At 46.0% G+C, this 15,544-nt stretch overlaps 1 protein-coding gene across 2 annotated transcripts in view; it reads left to right on the forward strand.

Annotated features, from left to right (window-relative positions):
• Positions 1-15,544, forward strand: part of LOC115085797 (ranBP-type and C3HC4-type zinc finger-containing protein 1-like) — a 288,361-nt gene that overhangs the window by 107,773 nt on the left and 165,044 nt on the right. The window contains exon 6 of one of the 2 annotated variants that reach the window (XM_029592219.1): positions 14,691-14,976. The exons of the other annotated variant lie outside the window; for it this stretch is intronic. Coding sequence (XP_029448079.1) covers positions 14,691-14,976 — 286 coding nt within the window. The remainder of the gene's footprint in view (positions 1-14,690; positions 14,977-15,544) is intronic. 2 annotated transcript variants of the gene reach the window in all.

A 15,544-nucleotide genomic window follows, 5' to 3' on the forward strand; every position in this document is an offset into this window, starting at 1 on the left:
AAGCGATAAGGTCCGGGAAGGAAAGAAAAGTAATTTAACAATAGGGTTACAACAGACGGTTAAGAGACTGCAGGTTCTGGGAAAGTAGGGGTCACGGGAAGGGAAAGATGGAGTGGAAAAAAGATGGAGAGGAAAAATTACATCGAAGGTTGGAAAGGCATCAGGAGAGTGTGACCAAGAACAGGACTTATCCTGCCAGCAGGTGATATGTCCTACTCAAAGTCGATATAATCGATTTGTCCTATTATGAGTGCGAGCGTAAGGCTGAGTTCCATGTCAATTATCACACCGAGGTTCCGTACCTTCTCGGCTAATTCTACTTTTTGATTATTCATAAGTTTTATTGGTGTTTGAATGATTTCAATGTTTTTTCGTTCTAGGTGTAGGAATTCAGTTTTATTGATATTAATAACTAGCTCCATTTGGTTTAATAGTTGATTGTTGTCAAAGTACATGTTAGCTAGGTTTACATTTTTTTCAATTGTAGTCAGTTGGTAAGATTAGTTGTATGTCATCCGCGTATATGTAATGTATGATTCCCAGGCCTGCTAGAAGATGGCATAGAGGAAGCAGGTAAATGTTAGAGTGTAGCGGATAGAGCTGACCCCTGTGGTACTCCTGTTTGTAGGTTTATATTTTTTGACATTACGTTATTGATCTGTACTTGATAAAATCTGTTACTCAGGTATGATCTGAACCAGGCGATTGTTTTGCTACGTAGTATTTCTTCTAATCTTTTTAAAAGTATATCGTGATTTACTGTGTCAAAGGCTGATGACAGGTCTAGCATCACCAGAATGTAATGTTTCCCGCTGTCGAATCCTCTCATAATGTCTGTCGGAGATCAGCAAGGTCTCTGTACTGTAATGTTTAAGGAAGCCATGTTGCGAAGGGTATAATATATTGTTATCTAAATGTTCAGCTTCCCAAGCTGTATATCATTCATACTCTAATTCATTCTCTCAGGGGCCGATGCAATAAATATGCGTCCCCAGGTGCCCCCCTTGGGGGGGGGCACCAAGCAATATTTAAATTAGGGGGTCGCGTTAGCAAGGAGGTGCTAGGGCCGCTTGCGTGCCCCTAGTGCCTCCTTGCTTACGAGTACCCGATCTGCATTGGCGGTCCGCTGGTTAGGAAAACAGACGCCGGCCAATATTAAGTAGGAGGCAGTTCAGAAAAGCAGTTTTTCTGCTTTTCTGTACTGGTTTAAAGATCGCTCAGCTATTAACACATGCTCGTGATTGCTAAATGTACGTCCTACACGCGGAGTGAATGCCTAATAGCCTCATTCACATGCAATTGCATGTGATGAGCGCTATTACATTCACTCTGCGTTGGATGTGGGTTGTAGAGGCGTTAATCCCCTTATTGCATAAGAGGATTAATTAGCGCCTATACAACCCGCGTCCTGCTGCGGGTTATACAGTATACTCGGCTGTGCACACTGTATTGCATCAGCCCTCAATCTTTTAAATCCCCCATGTCCAATCAAAATCCACGTTTTTCAAACTTCACAGTGCATGTGACTCTACCCCACCTGTTCCACTTCATTAATTACAACTTAGACCTGGAAAAGAAGATTGATAGGGAGGTGGAGGGTGAGACATAAGAGATGTGTGGACAAGACAGAAAAGGTGAAAATGTGGTGAGGGAGGGAAGAAAAATGAGAGAGAAAAATAATTTACATGAAAGAAATGTCAGAGTGGGTGAATTGCAAAAGAAATAAAATAAATATATCATGCAACAGCAAATGAAACTTGGCCTGATGTCATGAGGTTCAATGAAGCTGCGTGCTTTCTCAAAAATGGTGTGCAATACTGAACCATATAGATCTGCTAGATTGCTAGGCGGGATTGGAAAGCAGCATTCTGATAATGCCTTTTCCCAAAACAACCTTGTACGCAACCTGAGGGCACTGTAACATAAGCAGAAGACTTCTTAGTTCATTTTAGGATGGATTCAACAAGCAGAAACTGGTGTGGTCGTTGGACCTTGTTGAATCTTTCAGCTGTCTGGACATGGAACTGTGTCTCCACCTTCTTACTCAATGAAAATAAGAAATACCATAGGTATTTCCCATATTATCTTACATACATCCTGATAGAGAGAGGGCAGGTACTGCCACAATCTTTTCTGAAGTATTGAAGTACTTGAGAAGGCCAAAGAAAGATACTCTATGCTCACCCTGGACCTGTAACTCAGAGGGAAATGCCTTTGTTCCTGACATGAAACGATTAATAGGAAAATTTAATAAATGTAAATTTTTTTTATGTAATCTGTTCTCCATTATCTCAAACTTTTGATGTATATAATTAAGCTGCTTTAATATTTGCCACTGAAGCTAACTGCAAGTTAGCTATTGCTCCAGCCTGTAAACTAACATTAGATTCCAAGTTGGAAGTTCTTTTTTCCACATCAGAAAATTTCAAAGAGGCTACTGTAGAATAGTCACATAGTTGATTCACTGCATTCAAAAGTGAATTATCAATCCAAGATATTACACTCCATATGACTCAAAGGTATTTCAACTGGTTCCTCCTGGGCATTAACCCCTGACCCCTCCTTAAGCAGATTAAACTGCATGGGGACCAGGATTGTACATCCCACACAGTCCATAGACTTGATGGGGTCTAGCATTGATGTAACCAGTTCTCCAGCACCTAACGCCCAACATATGTACATTTCCAGAGGCTGCCAACTCTCTTGGGTCCCCCTGTATACCCTTAGAGCCATTACAGCTTGGAGGGCTATTGGAAGTATAAGAGGCAACACTGAGATTCCCCAGCAACATACCTGGTGAAACTTGGGGATTAGGTGGAGCTGACTGTTTTGGGAGAAAGAGAGATCCCAGCTAATTCTGTATTCAGTTCCAGCAGTGATGAATTAGCTTTGTGGACATGCAAGTCAATTGACCCACAGACTAGAGTGGGTGTTGACATTGATGATGACTGCTTTCTTTTTCTTTTCTTTCCCATAATGCTGGCAGCTGAGAAATTAAAACAGCATAAGGGGTGCGCCTCTTTGGCACATGGCTTTGGCATACTGGTGGTGGCGTACTGCTGTTTGCCGCGATTTAAAGATCCCCGGGTCCTTATGTTCTCTACTCGGATGTCCTCTGATGTGCCCATAGAAGGGATCCCCCTCCAAACCACTAGGTCCCAGGCAAGGAGTAGGAAGGCTGGTATCCCCACTCATGCTGCTGTTCGCTATGATTTAAAGTCCTCTGGGTCCTGATGCCCTCCATTCGGGTGTCCTTGGATGTGCTTGTGGAAGGGATCCCCTCCAAACTACCAGGTCCCAGGTGAGGGGTAGGAAGGTTGGTGAACCCCAATGGAGATGCCTTTTGAGCCTATGGAATCCATTTCCTTGAAGTACCTAACATGGAAAGTAGTTTTCCGAGTCGCAGTCACATCGGCTAGAAGAGTGAATGAACTTCAAGTTCTAGTAAACTATTCACCATACTTGCAGTTCCACCATGACAAGTTACACACCTGTCCTTCTTACCAAGAGTATTATCAGCATTCCACTTGAATCAGACAATTTCATTACCCATCTTCTTCTCTAAGCCACATGCAAATAAAAGGGAAAAGATACTTCACACATTGGACTGCAAAAGGGCCATGAGTTATTACAAGAAAAGAACTCAAGCAATTAGATGAATGTCCTAGCTTTTCATCTTTCAATCTGAACGATCCGGGGAAAGCAGTAATGAAAAAAACATTATCAAATTGGATAACTTAGTGTATTCAATTCTGTTATGCATAACTCTCAGTGGTACTCAGTAACAAAATTAAGGCACATCAGGTCAGAGCGGCAGTGACCTCATTAGTGTACTTGTATAACGTACCAATTCAGGACTTCTGTAGACCTACTGTCTTGATCAACAATCAACAGCTGACAGTGCATTGGGATCAGCAGTATTACATCCAAAAAAGCTTAAGGGCTGTACACAGTATGCTGGGTTGCTAATTAGAGACTTAGAATATTTGATTAACACAAGCAACCGTCAACTTGGGACTCCCAGACAGCATGGCTAAATAAGCCTGCTTATCGACAGAAAAAAGAAAGTTTATTTAACGTAAACGGTGTTTTCCATAGATTGCAGGATGATTTAGCCATCTGAACCTTCCCGCTTCCCTGGACAAACATGGAAGTGTACTCTATATAGATGAGCTTTATCATGAACTCAAGAGACTCGCACAAGATGCGCGGGAAGAGCCACACAGCCGCAGAGGAGAAAGCTCTGCGAGTTTAGAGAGGCAGCTCCACCCTGTGACATCTGGATGTTATCACCCAGACAGCATGGCTAAACCATCCTGCTGTCCACAGAAAACACCATTTACAGTAAGTAAAGTTGCTTTTTTACGCGAGCCTTGTATTGATACCTTTTGTGTTGGTTGTCCACTTGTTGACACAGTCATTGCTTGTATTGATTTCCTGAAATGGCTAAGAGGAAGACTAGCAGTTTCAGGAAGAGCATGGACTGCAGTCAGATGATACCCCTTAAGTACCCCAATGCAGCTTGCTCAGAAGTGTTTAGGTGATAGCCATGATGTCGTCAACTGCAGCATCTGTGCAAGGGTGCTGCTGAATGCCATTGGATCACACAAGGAGAGAATTCAGGTCCATCAATGCTTAAGAAGAAGCGCAGTTCCACTGAACTGGCATTCAGGCCGTCAAAGCAGAAGGGAATTGGAGTGGCATTAACTGCGGGAGGTAAGGAGTTGCTAAAGAATGCCTTGACTCCTTTGATGCCAAAGTCTATTGCTAGCCCAAAGAGTGAGTACACGTTTGCTGTACCAACTTGCACTGGCCTGAGGGCTTTTGAGACTTGAGCCACTGAGCTTAGGAGAAATGGAAAGGAAACTGAAGAACTAGAGGTCACAAAACCAAACTCCAGGAAAAGGGTGGTGGATGCCTTGAATGTCCTCCCATAGTAGATGGTGAGGACATTCAAATTCAAAAGGGCATGGGATAGACACTACAGATCCCTAAATGCTAGATGTTGGAATTGAAGAAAAGGGTGCATGGGGGTAACGTGCATGGAGCGGCTATTATGTGTATGTGATATGTGTAATCTGCATTGAACATTTTAGGATTTGCAGAATATAAGATTTTTTTAAATAAGTAAATAAAAATAAATAAATTAATACCCTTAACAGACAGCGTGGGGGTAATTGCACAGAATGGCAGGTACTATCCTTAACAGACCTGCATGAACAGCAGCTACTACCCTTAATAGAAGGCATGGGGATAACCTGCACAGAGTGGAAGTTACTACTGTTAGCAGAAAGCATGGGGGTAATTGCACAGAATGGCAGCTACTACCATGAGCAACATCCTGGACAGACTGGATGGATCATTTGGTCTTTATTTGCTGACTTTACTATGTTACTATGAGACATAGCATCAAACACCATCGAAGGACAAGGACTATTGAGACACATCCTTTTGTTGCATGGCTGTGAGAGCAGGGGAATACTTCAGTGTGCTATCTGACCCCTTAAAGCAGCTTCGCTTGGGAGATAGCTTTTCCTTGCAACCATGTCTCTTTGCAAGTCCAGCTTATGTCCACCAGTGTCCCTTGAAGCAAGCCGAGGAAGGTCAGTCTAGTTGCTGGATACCATTGAATCTTTGTTTTGACTATCTTCAAGGAAGAACTTGTGAAGTAAATTACAGAAGCGGTTGCTCAAACCATGAAGGGTGCTTGCGTGACTTGCATTGCCTGGATCAACAACGCTTGACGCATCAAGTAGTCCTTCTTTTGTGTCCCCTCTTTGTGTATCAGGCATTCTTGGACCTACAGTGAACTTTGAATGTCGATATTTGATGTTGGTGAATAGTGTGCCACTCTGTAGTATGAAAGCCTCAGTGAGGGAAACTTCTGATTTTCATTGCTCTGAGACCATGCCCCAAAAGCTGTCATTTAACACCGAGATGCAGATAACTTATAGATTGCAGCTTCAGCTCTTCTCTCCAGTTTGAGAGCAACTCCAAAGATTCCTGCGGGTCATCTTAGAGATCAGCAGAGGGCAGAACTGAACAACAGCACTCTTCTGGTCTCTCTGATAATCTGTTTCCTCCACAATCTAGGAGCAGTTCCAAGCCTGAGGATCTTTTCTGATTATTTTATTATTTTTGTTTGTTTGTTTCCAGGCAATTTCTAAGGCATTTCCCTCTGAGTTACAGGTCCAGGGTGAGCATAGAGTATCTTTCTTTGGCCTTCTCAAGTACTTCAATACTTCAGAAAAGATTGTGGCAGTACCTGCCCTCTCTCTATCAGGATGTATGTAAGATAATATGGGAAATACCTATGGTATTTCTTATTTTCATTGAGTAAGAAGGTGGAGACACAGTTCCATGTCCAGACAGCTGAAAGATTCAACAAGGTCCAACGACCACACCAGTCTCTGCTTGTTGAATCCATCCTAAAATGAACTAAGAAGTCTTCTGCTTATGTTACAGTGCCCTCAGGTTGCGTACAAGGTTGTTTTGGGAAAAGGCATTATCAGAATGCTGCTTTCCAATCCCGCCTAGCAATCTAGCAGATCTATATGGTTCAGTATTGCACACCATTTTTGAGAAAGCACGCAGCTTCATTGAACCTCATGACATCAGGCCAAGTTTCATTTGCTGTTGCATGATATATTTATTTTATTTCTTTTGCAATTCACCCACTCTGACATTTCTTTCATGTAAATTATTTTTCTCTCATTTTTCTTCCCTCCCTCACCACATTTTCACCTTTTCTGTCTTGTCCACACATCTCTTATGTCTCACCCTCCACCTCCCTATCAATCTTCTTTTCCACATTTCTTCTTTCTAACCCTCTGTGACCTTCTCATCCCCTTTTTCATCTCCTATCTTCTTTCACCTCTTATTCTGTTTCCCCATATCTCTGCTCTTTTCCCTTTTTCAAGATAGTTCTTTTCTTTCCCCCTCCAGCTCCCTTTCAACATCCCTCCCTGCTGTTCGTGTTTTCCTCATCTAGTTCAGTTTACACTACCTTTTACTCTCTGCTTTCCCCACTCTCTTCCAGATGCATGCATACTTTTTGCCTTACTGTTCTAAAATAGTCTTAGATGTATGCTTTTTCCTAGCGTGTAGCAGATGGACTCAGGACCATTGGGATAGTGTACTCCTGATAGCAGTTGGAAACGGATCAGATTTCAATCTGAAATCAGCCCTAGTACATTAACCCCTGCAGGAAGTGCAGCTCTTCAGTATTTTCCATCTCCATAGCAGTTAGGGACTCTATGCATGCTAGCATAGTGTTAGAGAAAATTTTACCAAAGAAATCTTATCTCTACAGACAAGCTCTGCTCTCCTGCGGTGACACCCGTTGGGTCCCTCCCCCAGTCCAGATTCCCGAGGTGATTTCCACAATCCCTTGGAGGTGAGCCTCGGTCCGGCGGCTGACCCTTGGTGGGGACCTAGACCCCGACATCGGGTGAGGCTGAGATGCAGCGGGTGCAACCTCGAGCGAGGCGGTGAAGGTATTTTCCCTCTCCCCCCCGCAGTCGGAGAACACCCGGAATGAAACGGGAAGCACCGGGACAAGGTAAAGTAAAAATCTAGTTAAGTCTTTGGTCTCCGAAGCTCGAGGAGACACACAGTTCGTCAGCCGGGACCAGTGCCACTGGGTTGATCGGCCCTAGCAGGGCTAGACCCCGGTCAGATCCGAGGGTCCTCCCATGTGGAGACCCTCCGAGGTAGTCGCCATGTTGTCCGCGTGGTCGCCGTCACCATTTTGGCCCTGTTCGCCGCCCTGTCCGCCGTCTCAATCCGTGCGCACAAAGGCGAGCTGTGTGCACAAATACCTTGTGCACACAATGTCGTGCGCACGAGCTGAGCGCATAACTTCGACCCATGCGCACATCGCTCTACACACGAGCACCATACCTACGCGCGCATCTTCGCACACCGGAGCGCACAACTGTATTTTACGCGCACAAACCATGGCACCGCCTGAAAATAAGCTCAAAGCTCAGGGCCTTTGCCCAGCATGCCACATTAGAGCTGCACAGCATGAGGAGGCCACGGCCCTGTGTATACAGTGCGAAGAGGCCTTAGGGGTCCCAACTCATGGCCCTCCCCAGCCGGTACTGGACCCCAGCCCCTCGAGCGGTACGCTGGACCTAGCATCACACAGCAGGACCCCCCCTCAAACGGGGCTCCCTAGGGACACGGCGCCCCCTAGTCTAGACCCAGCTACTATCTCCTGGGTGGAATTCTTCAAAGGTCTGCATACCTTCGTCCACTTGCAACCGGGACCTCCTACAGTGCATTCTCAGGTACCACCAGAGGACCTCAACATGCCAGGACCCTCTATGCTCAGGGAAGTGATCCCACCGCCCAGAAGCCTCACCTTCGGGGACACAGACATCTCAGATGAAGAGTCAGAACCCCTGGAGGAAGGGGAACTCCCTCCAGGGACAGAACCCCATTGAACCATGAGACGCTTCTTCACCAAGGACGAACTTCCAGACCTGGTCACGCACAGCTTAAAAGAGCTTGCCATCCCGGGCACTAGTGCCTCGGGGGAACCTAAGACAAACCCACTACTAGAGGGACTCCATCAGACCTCCCGCCATTTCCCACTATTACAAGCCGTCCAGCAATTAATTGACATGGAATGGGATGCCCCAGAAACCACGTTCAAAGAGGGCCGGGCTCTGGCAGCCATGTACCCTCTGGCCCCTGCCGCCAAAGATCTCCTGGCATGTCCGAAAGTGGGTGCCATGGTCTGCGCGGTCTCGAAGCGCACTAGTATCCCAGTGGAGGGAGGAGCAGCACTCCAGTATACTCAAGACAGATGTCTGGAATCTATCCTCAAACAGTCCTTTGACGTCTCCGCTATGTCTTTACAGATTGCGGCCTGCTGTGCCGTTGTGACACACGCTTGCTTAGCACAGACCAGGAACAACACTACTGGGGAAGCCCTGGAACCAGCCGAATCATTCCTCGTGGACGCTGCTTCGGATCTGGTACACACAGCAGCTAGAGGAGTCTCATCCGCAGTGGCAGCCAAAAGACAAATCTGGCTCCGAAACTGGTCAACCGACGCATCCTGCAAAACGAGACTCACAAGGATGCCTTTCAAGGGAACACTCCTGTTCGGAAGCGAAATAGAGAAACTAGCCAACAAGTGGGGCGAGTCCCCACTGCCGCGGATACCGGAGGACAGGAATAAGAGAAACCAATGATCCTTCCCCCGAACCTCCAGGGGCAGAGGATCACAGTGCTTCAACCCATATAAAAGCTCATATCAAGCGGCCCACGGCCCGCCCCCCAGGCCGGAGCCAGTCCTTTCAGAACAAGCACAATAAGAGGAGCCAGCTCGGGCCCAGGCCCCAGCCACAATGAAGATCAGCCGACCCATCCAAAGGAAGAAGCCATAGGGGGCAATATGGCTCTATTCTACCAAAGATGGTTTGAGATAACTTTGGACAAGTAGGTCCTATCCATCATTCGAGAGGTATATTACCTGGATTTTCACCACCGCCCTCCAGACAAGTTTGTGGAATCTCCCTGCCACGACCCTTCCAAGAGAATGGCAGTGTAATCTACACTGACCAGATTACTAGCCTTAGAGGCTATAACACTGGTGCCTCCACAACAAACAAATACTGGCCATTATTCCATCTATTTTATAGTTCCCAAGAAGGAAGGAACGTTCAGACCTATCCTGGATCTCAAGGCGGTCAACCGTTACCTGAAGATTCCCCGCATCCTCATGGAAACCCTACGCTTGGTAATAAGGGCGATACGGGAGAGTTCCTTACCTCCCTGGATCTGTCGGAAGCTTACCTACACATTCCGATCCATCAAGAGCATCAGCGTTTTCTAGGCTTCTCGATCCTGGACCGACACTACCAGTTCCGGGCACTACCTTTCGGGTTAGCCACTGCACCCCGGACGTTCACCAAGATCTTAGTGGTGGTGGCAGCAACACTGAGGAAGGAAGGAATCCATGTGCACCCTTATCTAGACGATTGGCTGATCAGAGCAAAATCCCCAGAGGAAAGCCACCAGGCAACCAACAGAGTCAAGACTCTACTGGAGAGCCTCGGGTGGGTGATCAATACAAACAAGAGCTGCCTGCAGCCTTCCCAATCTCTAGAATACCTGGGAGTCCGGTTCGACACCAAACAAGACAAGGTCATCCTGACACCAACAAGGAGATCAAAACTGATGACCCAGTTACGAACCCTGTTGAGTGAACTTCGCCCCACAGCATGGGATTACCTACAAGTTCTCGGCCTCATGGCATCCACACTGGAAGTAGTCCCATGGGCACGAGCTCACATGAGACCTCTACGACGCTCACTGCTATCATGATGGAATCCACTGTCCCAGAACTACACCGTACGGCTTCAGCTCCCGGACAGAGTTCAGGCCCAACTATGATGGTGGCTATAGGAGGCCCATCTGAGCCAGGGAACGAGACTATCCTCCCCAACCTGGATCCTACTCACCACGGATGCCAGCCTACGAGGATGGGGAGCACACTGCCAGGAGCTAACCGCCCAAGGGCAATGGAACAAAGAAGAGTCGGGATGGAATATCAATCGCCTAGAAGCCCGGGCAGTCAGACTAGCCTGCCTAAGGTTCGGTCACAGACTCCGAGGCAAAGCGGTCAGAGTAATGTCAGACAATGCCACAACGGTGGCCTACATCAACCGTCTGGGAGGAACCAGAAGCCAACAGGTGTCTCTGGAAATAGACCCCCCCTAATGTCATGGGCGGAAATGAATTTTCCAGAGATCTCGGCCGTCCACATTGCCGGGAAAGACAATGTCGCAGTGGACTACCTCAGCAGAGAGAGTCTAGATCCAGGAGAATTGAAACTGTCAACCACAGCATTCCAATTGATAGTAAACCGTTGGGGAACACCAACCATGGACCTCTTGGCAAGCCGCTTCAACGCCCAGGTACCCAGTTTCTTCAGCCGCAGGCGGGAACCCCAGTCCCAGGGAATCAATGCCCTGGTACAGACCTGGCCACAGGAGACTTTATTATACACCTTCCCGCCATGGCCCCTATTGGGCGCGATCATCCACAAGATAGAACACCACAGGGGGCCAGTACTTCTATTGGCCCTGGCTGGCCAAGAAGACCATGGTACGCAGACATGTGAAGACTACTGGCAGGGAACCCCTTGCTGCTACCTCAACTCAGAGACCTGCTCCAACAGGGACCGATCCTCCACAAGGATCCAGCTCGATTCTCTCTTACAGTCTGGCCATTGAAAGGACTCGCCTAAGGAGGAGGGGATACTCGGGGGCAGTAATTGACACCCTGCTCCGAGCACGCAAGTTCTCCACATCCCTAACATACATAAGGATTTGGAGAGGAGATGGGGAGGAGTCAAGATAGCCACACAGAGTGAACCTTAAGCCGGAGGTCTCATGCAGACTCTGTTTTCTTTTTCCTTCTTTTGAAAATGCCTGCTAAGAGGAAGGGGAAAGTTCGGACTTACCCATCTGCGACGACCCCTTCAGCGAACTCTCAGCTAGAGATATTCGGCTTTGTGTCCAGCAGTTCAGAAGGAGAGAACCGAGGAAACTGGTGAGCGTGACGGCGTGGGAGAGCTGAATACGCCTGGGGAGGTGTCTCTAAGCCCCGAGCAGAGGCAACTGCCTGTTCAGAGGGCAGAGGAGGAGGTACGGAAAGTGGAACCGGTAGTGCTTCAAGCCAGCTCCAATCCGGAGAATACCTCATGGACTCCTGCTAGCACAGAACCGGGACCCTCTACATCGAGTCCGGTGGAAGGACAATGGTCTGCGGGGTCACCAGGTACCAGTATATCGCTGGAAAGAGGAATGAACGCGGAAGTTGCTAATAGCAGAGAGCTGATTGTTATTCCAACGCGGCTCACACAGGTGATGCTTGACTCTTTAAGGGATTTTATGGCTGGGATGGCTGCTGCTATAAACTCCTTGAATAACAAAATGGATCACTCCAGTTTACAATGTTTGCAAAAATCTGCAGATTTACAAAACCAAGTCGATTCCTTAAAGGGCAAAGTTTCCGGATTGGAGAAAAAAGGGGAAGAGTTCCAGCAGTTTAAGACAGCTGCAATTAAAGATAGTGAAGCTTTGTCCCGACGTATGGAATTTCTTGAAATAAATCAAGACATTTAAATCTGCGCTTGATAAATTTTCCAAAAGTAGCTGGGGAAATTTCCTATACTACTTTAAAGAAATTCTTATTGGAAAAACTGGAAATAAGCGAAGGGAATTTTCCATCCATTTAACTCCTGTTTCTTTCTCCCTCCGTCAAGAGGAATGGGGAATGCCAGTACCGTTCCTTTTCAAGGAAATTTAACAGGTTTTTTAAAGGACTCTACAATAGAAGTAATTAATAGAGGAACACATCTGGTTTCATTTATTACCACTAAGGATATCGGTATGGTGATGAAATCATATTTATCCGATTAATTTTTATGAAGCTGCGGTGAAAACATTTCCTGATTTGGCCCCAGCCATGCAGGCCAGGCGTTGGGGTTTTTTAAACCTCAGGCAAGAAAGAGGCAGTGAGGTTGGGCTCTACTGTAAAAATTGTTTCCTTGTAAATGTTTCCTATCTAAAGGAGTTGAACGTTTTGTGTTTTTCACCTCTGACCAACTAAAAGAGTTTATAGATGCCAGGAAAATTAATATTCTAACCCAGTAAGGAATAGAAATAGAAAGCTGCTGTAACGTGCATTTCTGAGAATAGATAATTATGGTTTTTTCCTATATACTTCCTTAAAAGATTTCAAATCTCCTCCTCATAAAGTATTCTGCTAGATGTGGGATTAAATTGTCGAGAACTTAGTGATATGGATTTTGGTTAAATTACCTCAACTAAGTAAAAGTTTCATATAATTTGATTTTATGTTTTTATTATAAAAATTTGTTGGATGTTGAGGAATGAGGATTGTGTTAATTATGAACCCACAGTATTTCTTTATAAGCAAATGTGACTCTCTTGTTTATATATTTTGAAAATGAATAAATAAAGAATTAAAAAAAAAAAAAAAAAAAGGATTTGGAGAGTATTCGAATCCTGGTGTGAGGACCACGACATCATACCACACTCAGTCAAAATTCCTGTGATTTTGGAATTCCTACAGAATGGACTACAGAAGGGATTGTCCCTCAACTCTATCAAGGTACAGGTGGCGGCCTTGTCATGCTACAGCACCAAGAGCGAGAGCGGCAGCATAGCCTCTCACCCGGATGTCTCCCGCTTCCTAAAAGGAGTCAAGCACATCCGACCACCCCTAAAGTAGCCGGTGCCTCTTTGGAACCTCAACCTGGTCCTAGATTTCCTAGCAGGACCCTCCTTCAGACCTCTCCGCGGCCTGTCTCTCCGACTATTAACATTGAAGACAGCCTTCCTGCTGGCAGTCTGTTCAGCTCGTCGTATATCCGAGCTACAAGCACTGTCCTGCCGGGAGTCGTTCCTTAGACTCACCCCCGGAACCATCCAGTTACGCACAGTTCCGTCGTTCCTCCCCAAAGTGGTATCTCACTTCCATCTCAACCAAACCATCTCGCTACCATCACCAGATGAGCATAAGAATTCGGAAGAGGCTCGAAGTCTACGACATCTCAACGTCAGCAGGCTCCTAGTCCGATACCTGGAAAGGTCAGAATTCGTACGAAAGGCGGACCATCTATTCGTCCTTCACAGCGGGAAGAAGCAGGGGGAAGCGGCCTCGCGCGCAACCATAGCCCGCTGGAACAAAGAAGTCATCAAGGCGGCCTACGTGGAAGCAGGCAAGCCACCGCCTTTACAAGTCAAGGCCCATTTGACTAGAGCCCAGGCAGTGTCCTGGGCGGAAACCAAGATGCTGTCACCCGCTGAGATCTGCAGGGCGCTGACATGGTCCTCCATCCACACCTTCTCCAGATTTTACCGCCTGGATGTTCAGGTTCGGGAGGACACAGCATTTGCAAGGGCAGTACTAAGTGGGTCATGGGCAGCCTCCCACCCGGTTCGGGAGTAGCTTTTATACATCTCATTGGTCCTGAGTCCATCTACTACATGCTAGGAAATGGAGAAATTACTTATCTGATAATTTTGTTTTCCTTAGTGTAGTCAGATGGACTCAGCATCCCACCCACGGCTGCCGTTACTCATGGAATTCTCGGGGGACATCCCTGGGAGCGAGTAATTCAAGGGTAAGCCATGCTTTCCTTCATCTAAGACACCCATCCTACCGGGTGTCGACGTTTCTCGGTTGAGAGCACTGGTGGTCTCCAGCTATAGCCAATTCAACCAGTTCAAATTAATCAAGTTAACCAAGTTATAAAGTTAAACAAGTTATTCAAATTATTCAGTCACACATATATCCACAATGCTTTTAGAGGAGAATACTGAAGAGCTGCACTTCCTGCAGGGGTTTATGTACTAGGGCTGATGTCAGTTTGAAATCTGATCCATCTCTAACTGCTACCAGGAGTACACTATACCCATTGGTCCTGAGTCCATCTGTCTACACTAAGAAAAACGAAATTATCAGGTAAGAAATTTCTCCAATACTTTAAATCTAGTGATTTTCAGAGAGCATTTATTGCTGCAGATAACTGCATGTTGGAATCATTTGAAACAGAGCCCACAAACTTCAGAACTAGGGCAGTTTCTCAGTCCCTTTCCATTGCACTGCTCTGATTACTGTTAATTTTCCACCTTGTCTAGGTTTTTCAGGAGTATGGGTTCCATCCTAGTGTTCAGCGTTGGATCATTGGGCAGTGTCTATGTGTGGATGACCGGACTCTTAGTTCCTATGGTATACGGAAGGATGGGGACACAGCATTTCTGTACTTGCTGTCAGCCAAGAAGGCAAATCTCTCCCAGCTGTGCTACGAAGAGGATCAAGCCTTGGCTATGATGCACCCAGCTCCCTCTGTCACTCTGGACAGTGCTGGCACAGATGAGAAGTGGAAATCTTGCACTTTACCAAGCAGACTGTCTCCAAAGAAAGGTGCCAACATATTTTAAAATCATCCTCTCGTTTTTACGCCTTTAAGAGCCTTCTGTCACTTAGTCCTAGAAGTGAAAGGCTCTGTATCCTAGTGCCCATCCCTTGAGTCATTGTCAAGTTGCGTAACTACAACTCTAAGGAAAATTGGAGTATTTCTTTTGCATTCCCCTCCTTCAAAATGCCCTCATGCGCTGTGCTCTCTTCTCTCTTAATTCTGCTCTAGCTATATTGGATTCTTCTTTGTCCAGATGTACTTTTTCTTCCTAGGTATGCCATATCCTCTTAAAAATGTCCTGTTTCTTTATTACTAAATTTATTTCATGCACTTAAAATTGACTTTTTAAAAATGTACTTCTGTTTTGATATCTACTCTGTTTCACAAGAAGTCATGTTGCTGCTTGCTTAAGTACTTTCTAACCTTTATTTTATGCTATCAGTTCCTCTGTTTGCTGTGACAGATTCTGTTGGGGCTTCTTGGTTGATTTTTTTTTTTTTTTTTTTTTGTGTCATTAGCATATACCGTAGGTTTCCTTTCAGGTATCCAAACTTATTGCGAGTTCTAATCTGT

The sequence above is a fragment of the Rhinatrema bivittatum genome, chromosome 2 (genome assembly GCF_901001135.1).
Source record: "Rhinatrema bivittatum chromosome 2, aRhiBiv1.1, whole genome shotgun sequence".
Taxonomy (NCBI): Eukaryota; Metazoa; Chordata; class Amphibia; order Gymnophiona; family Rhinatrematidae; genus Rhinatrema; species Rhinatrema bivittatum.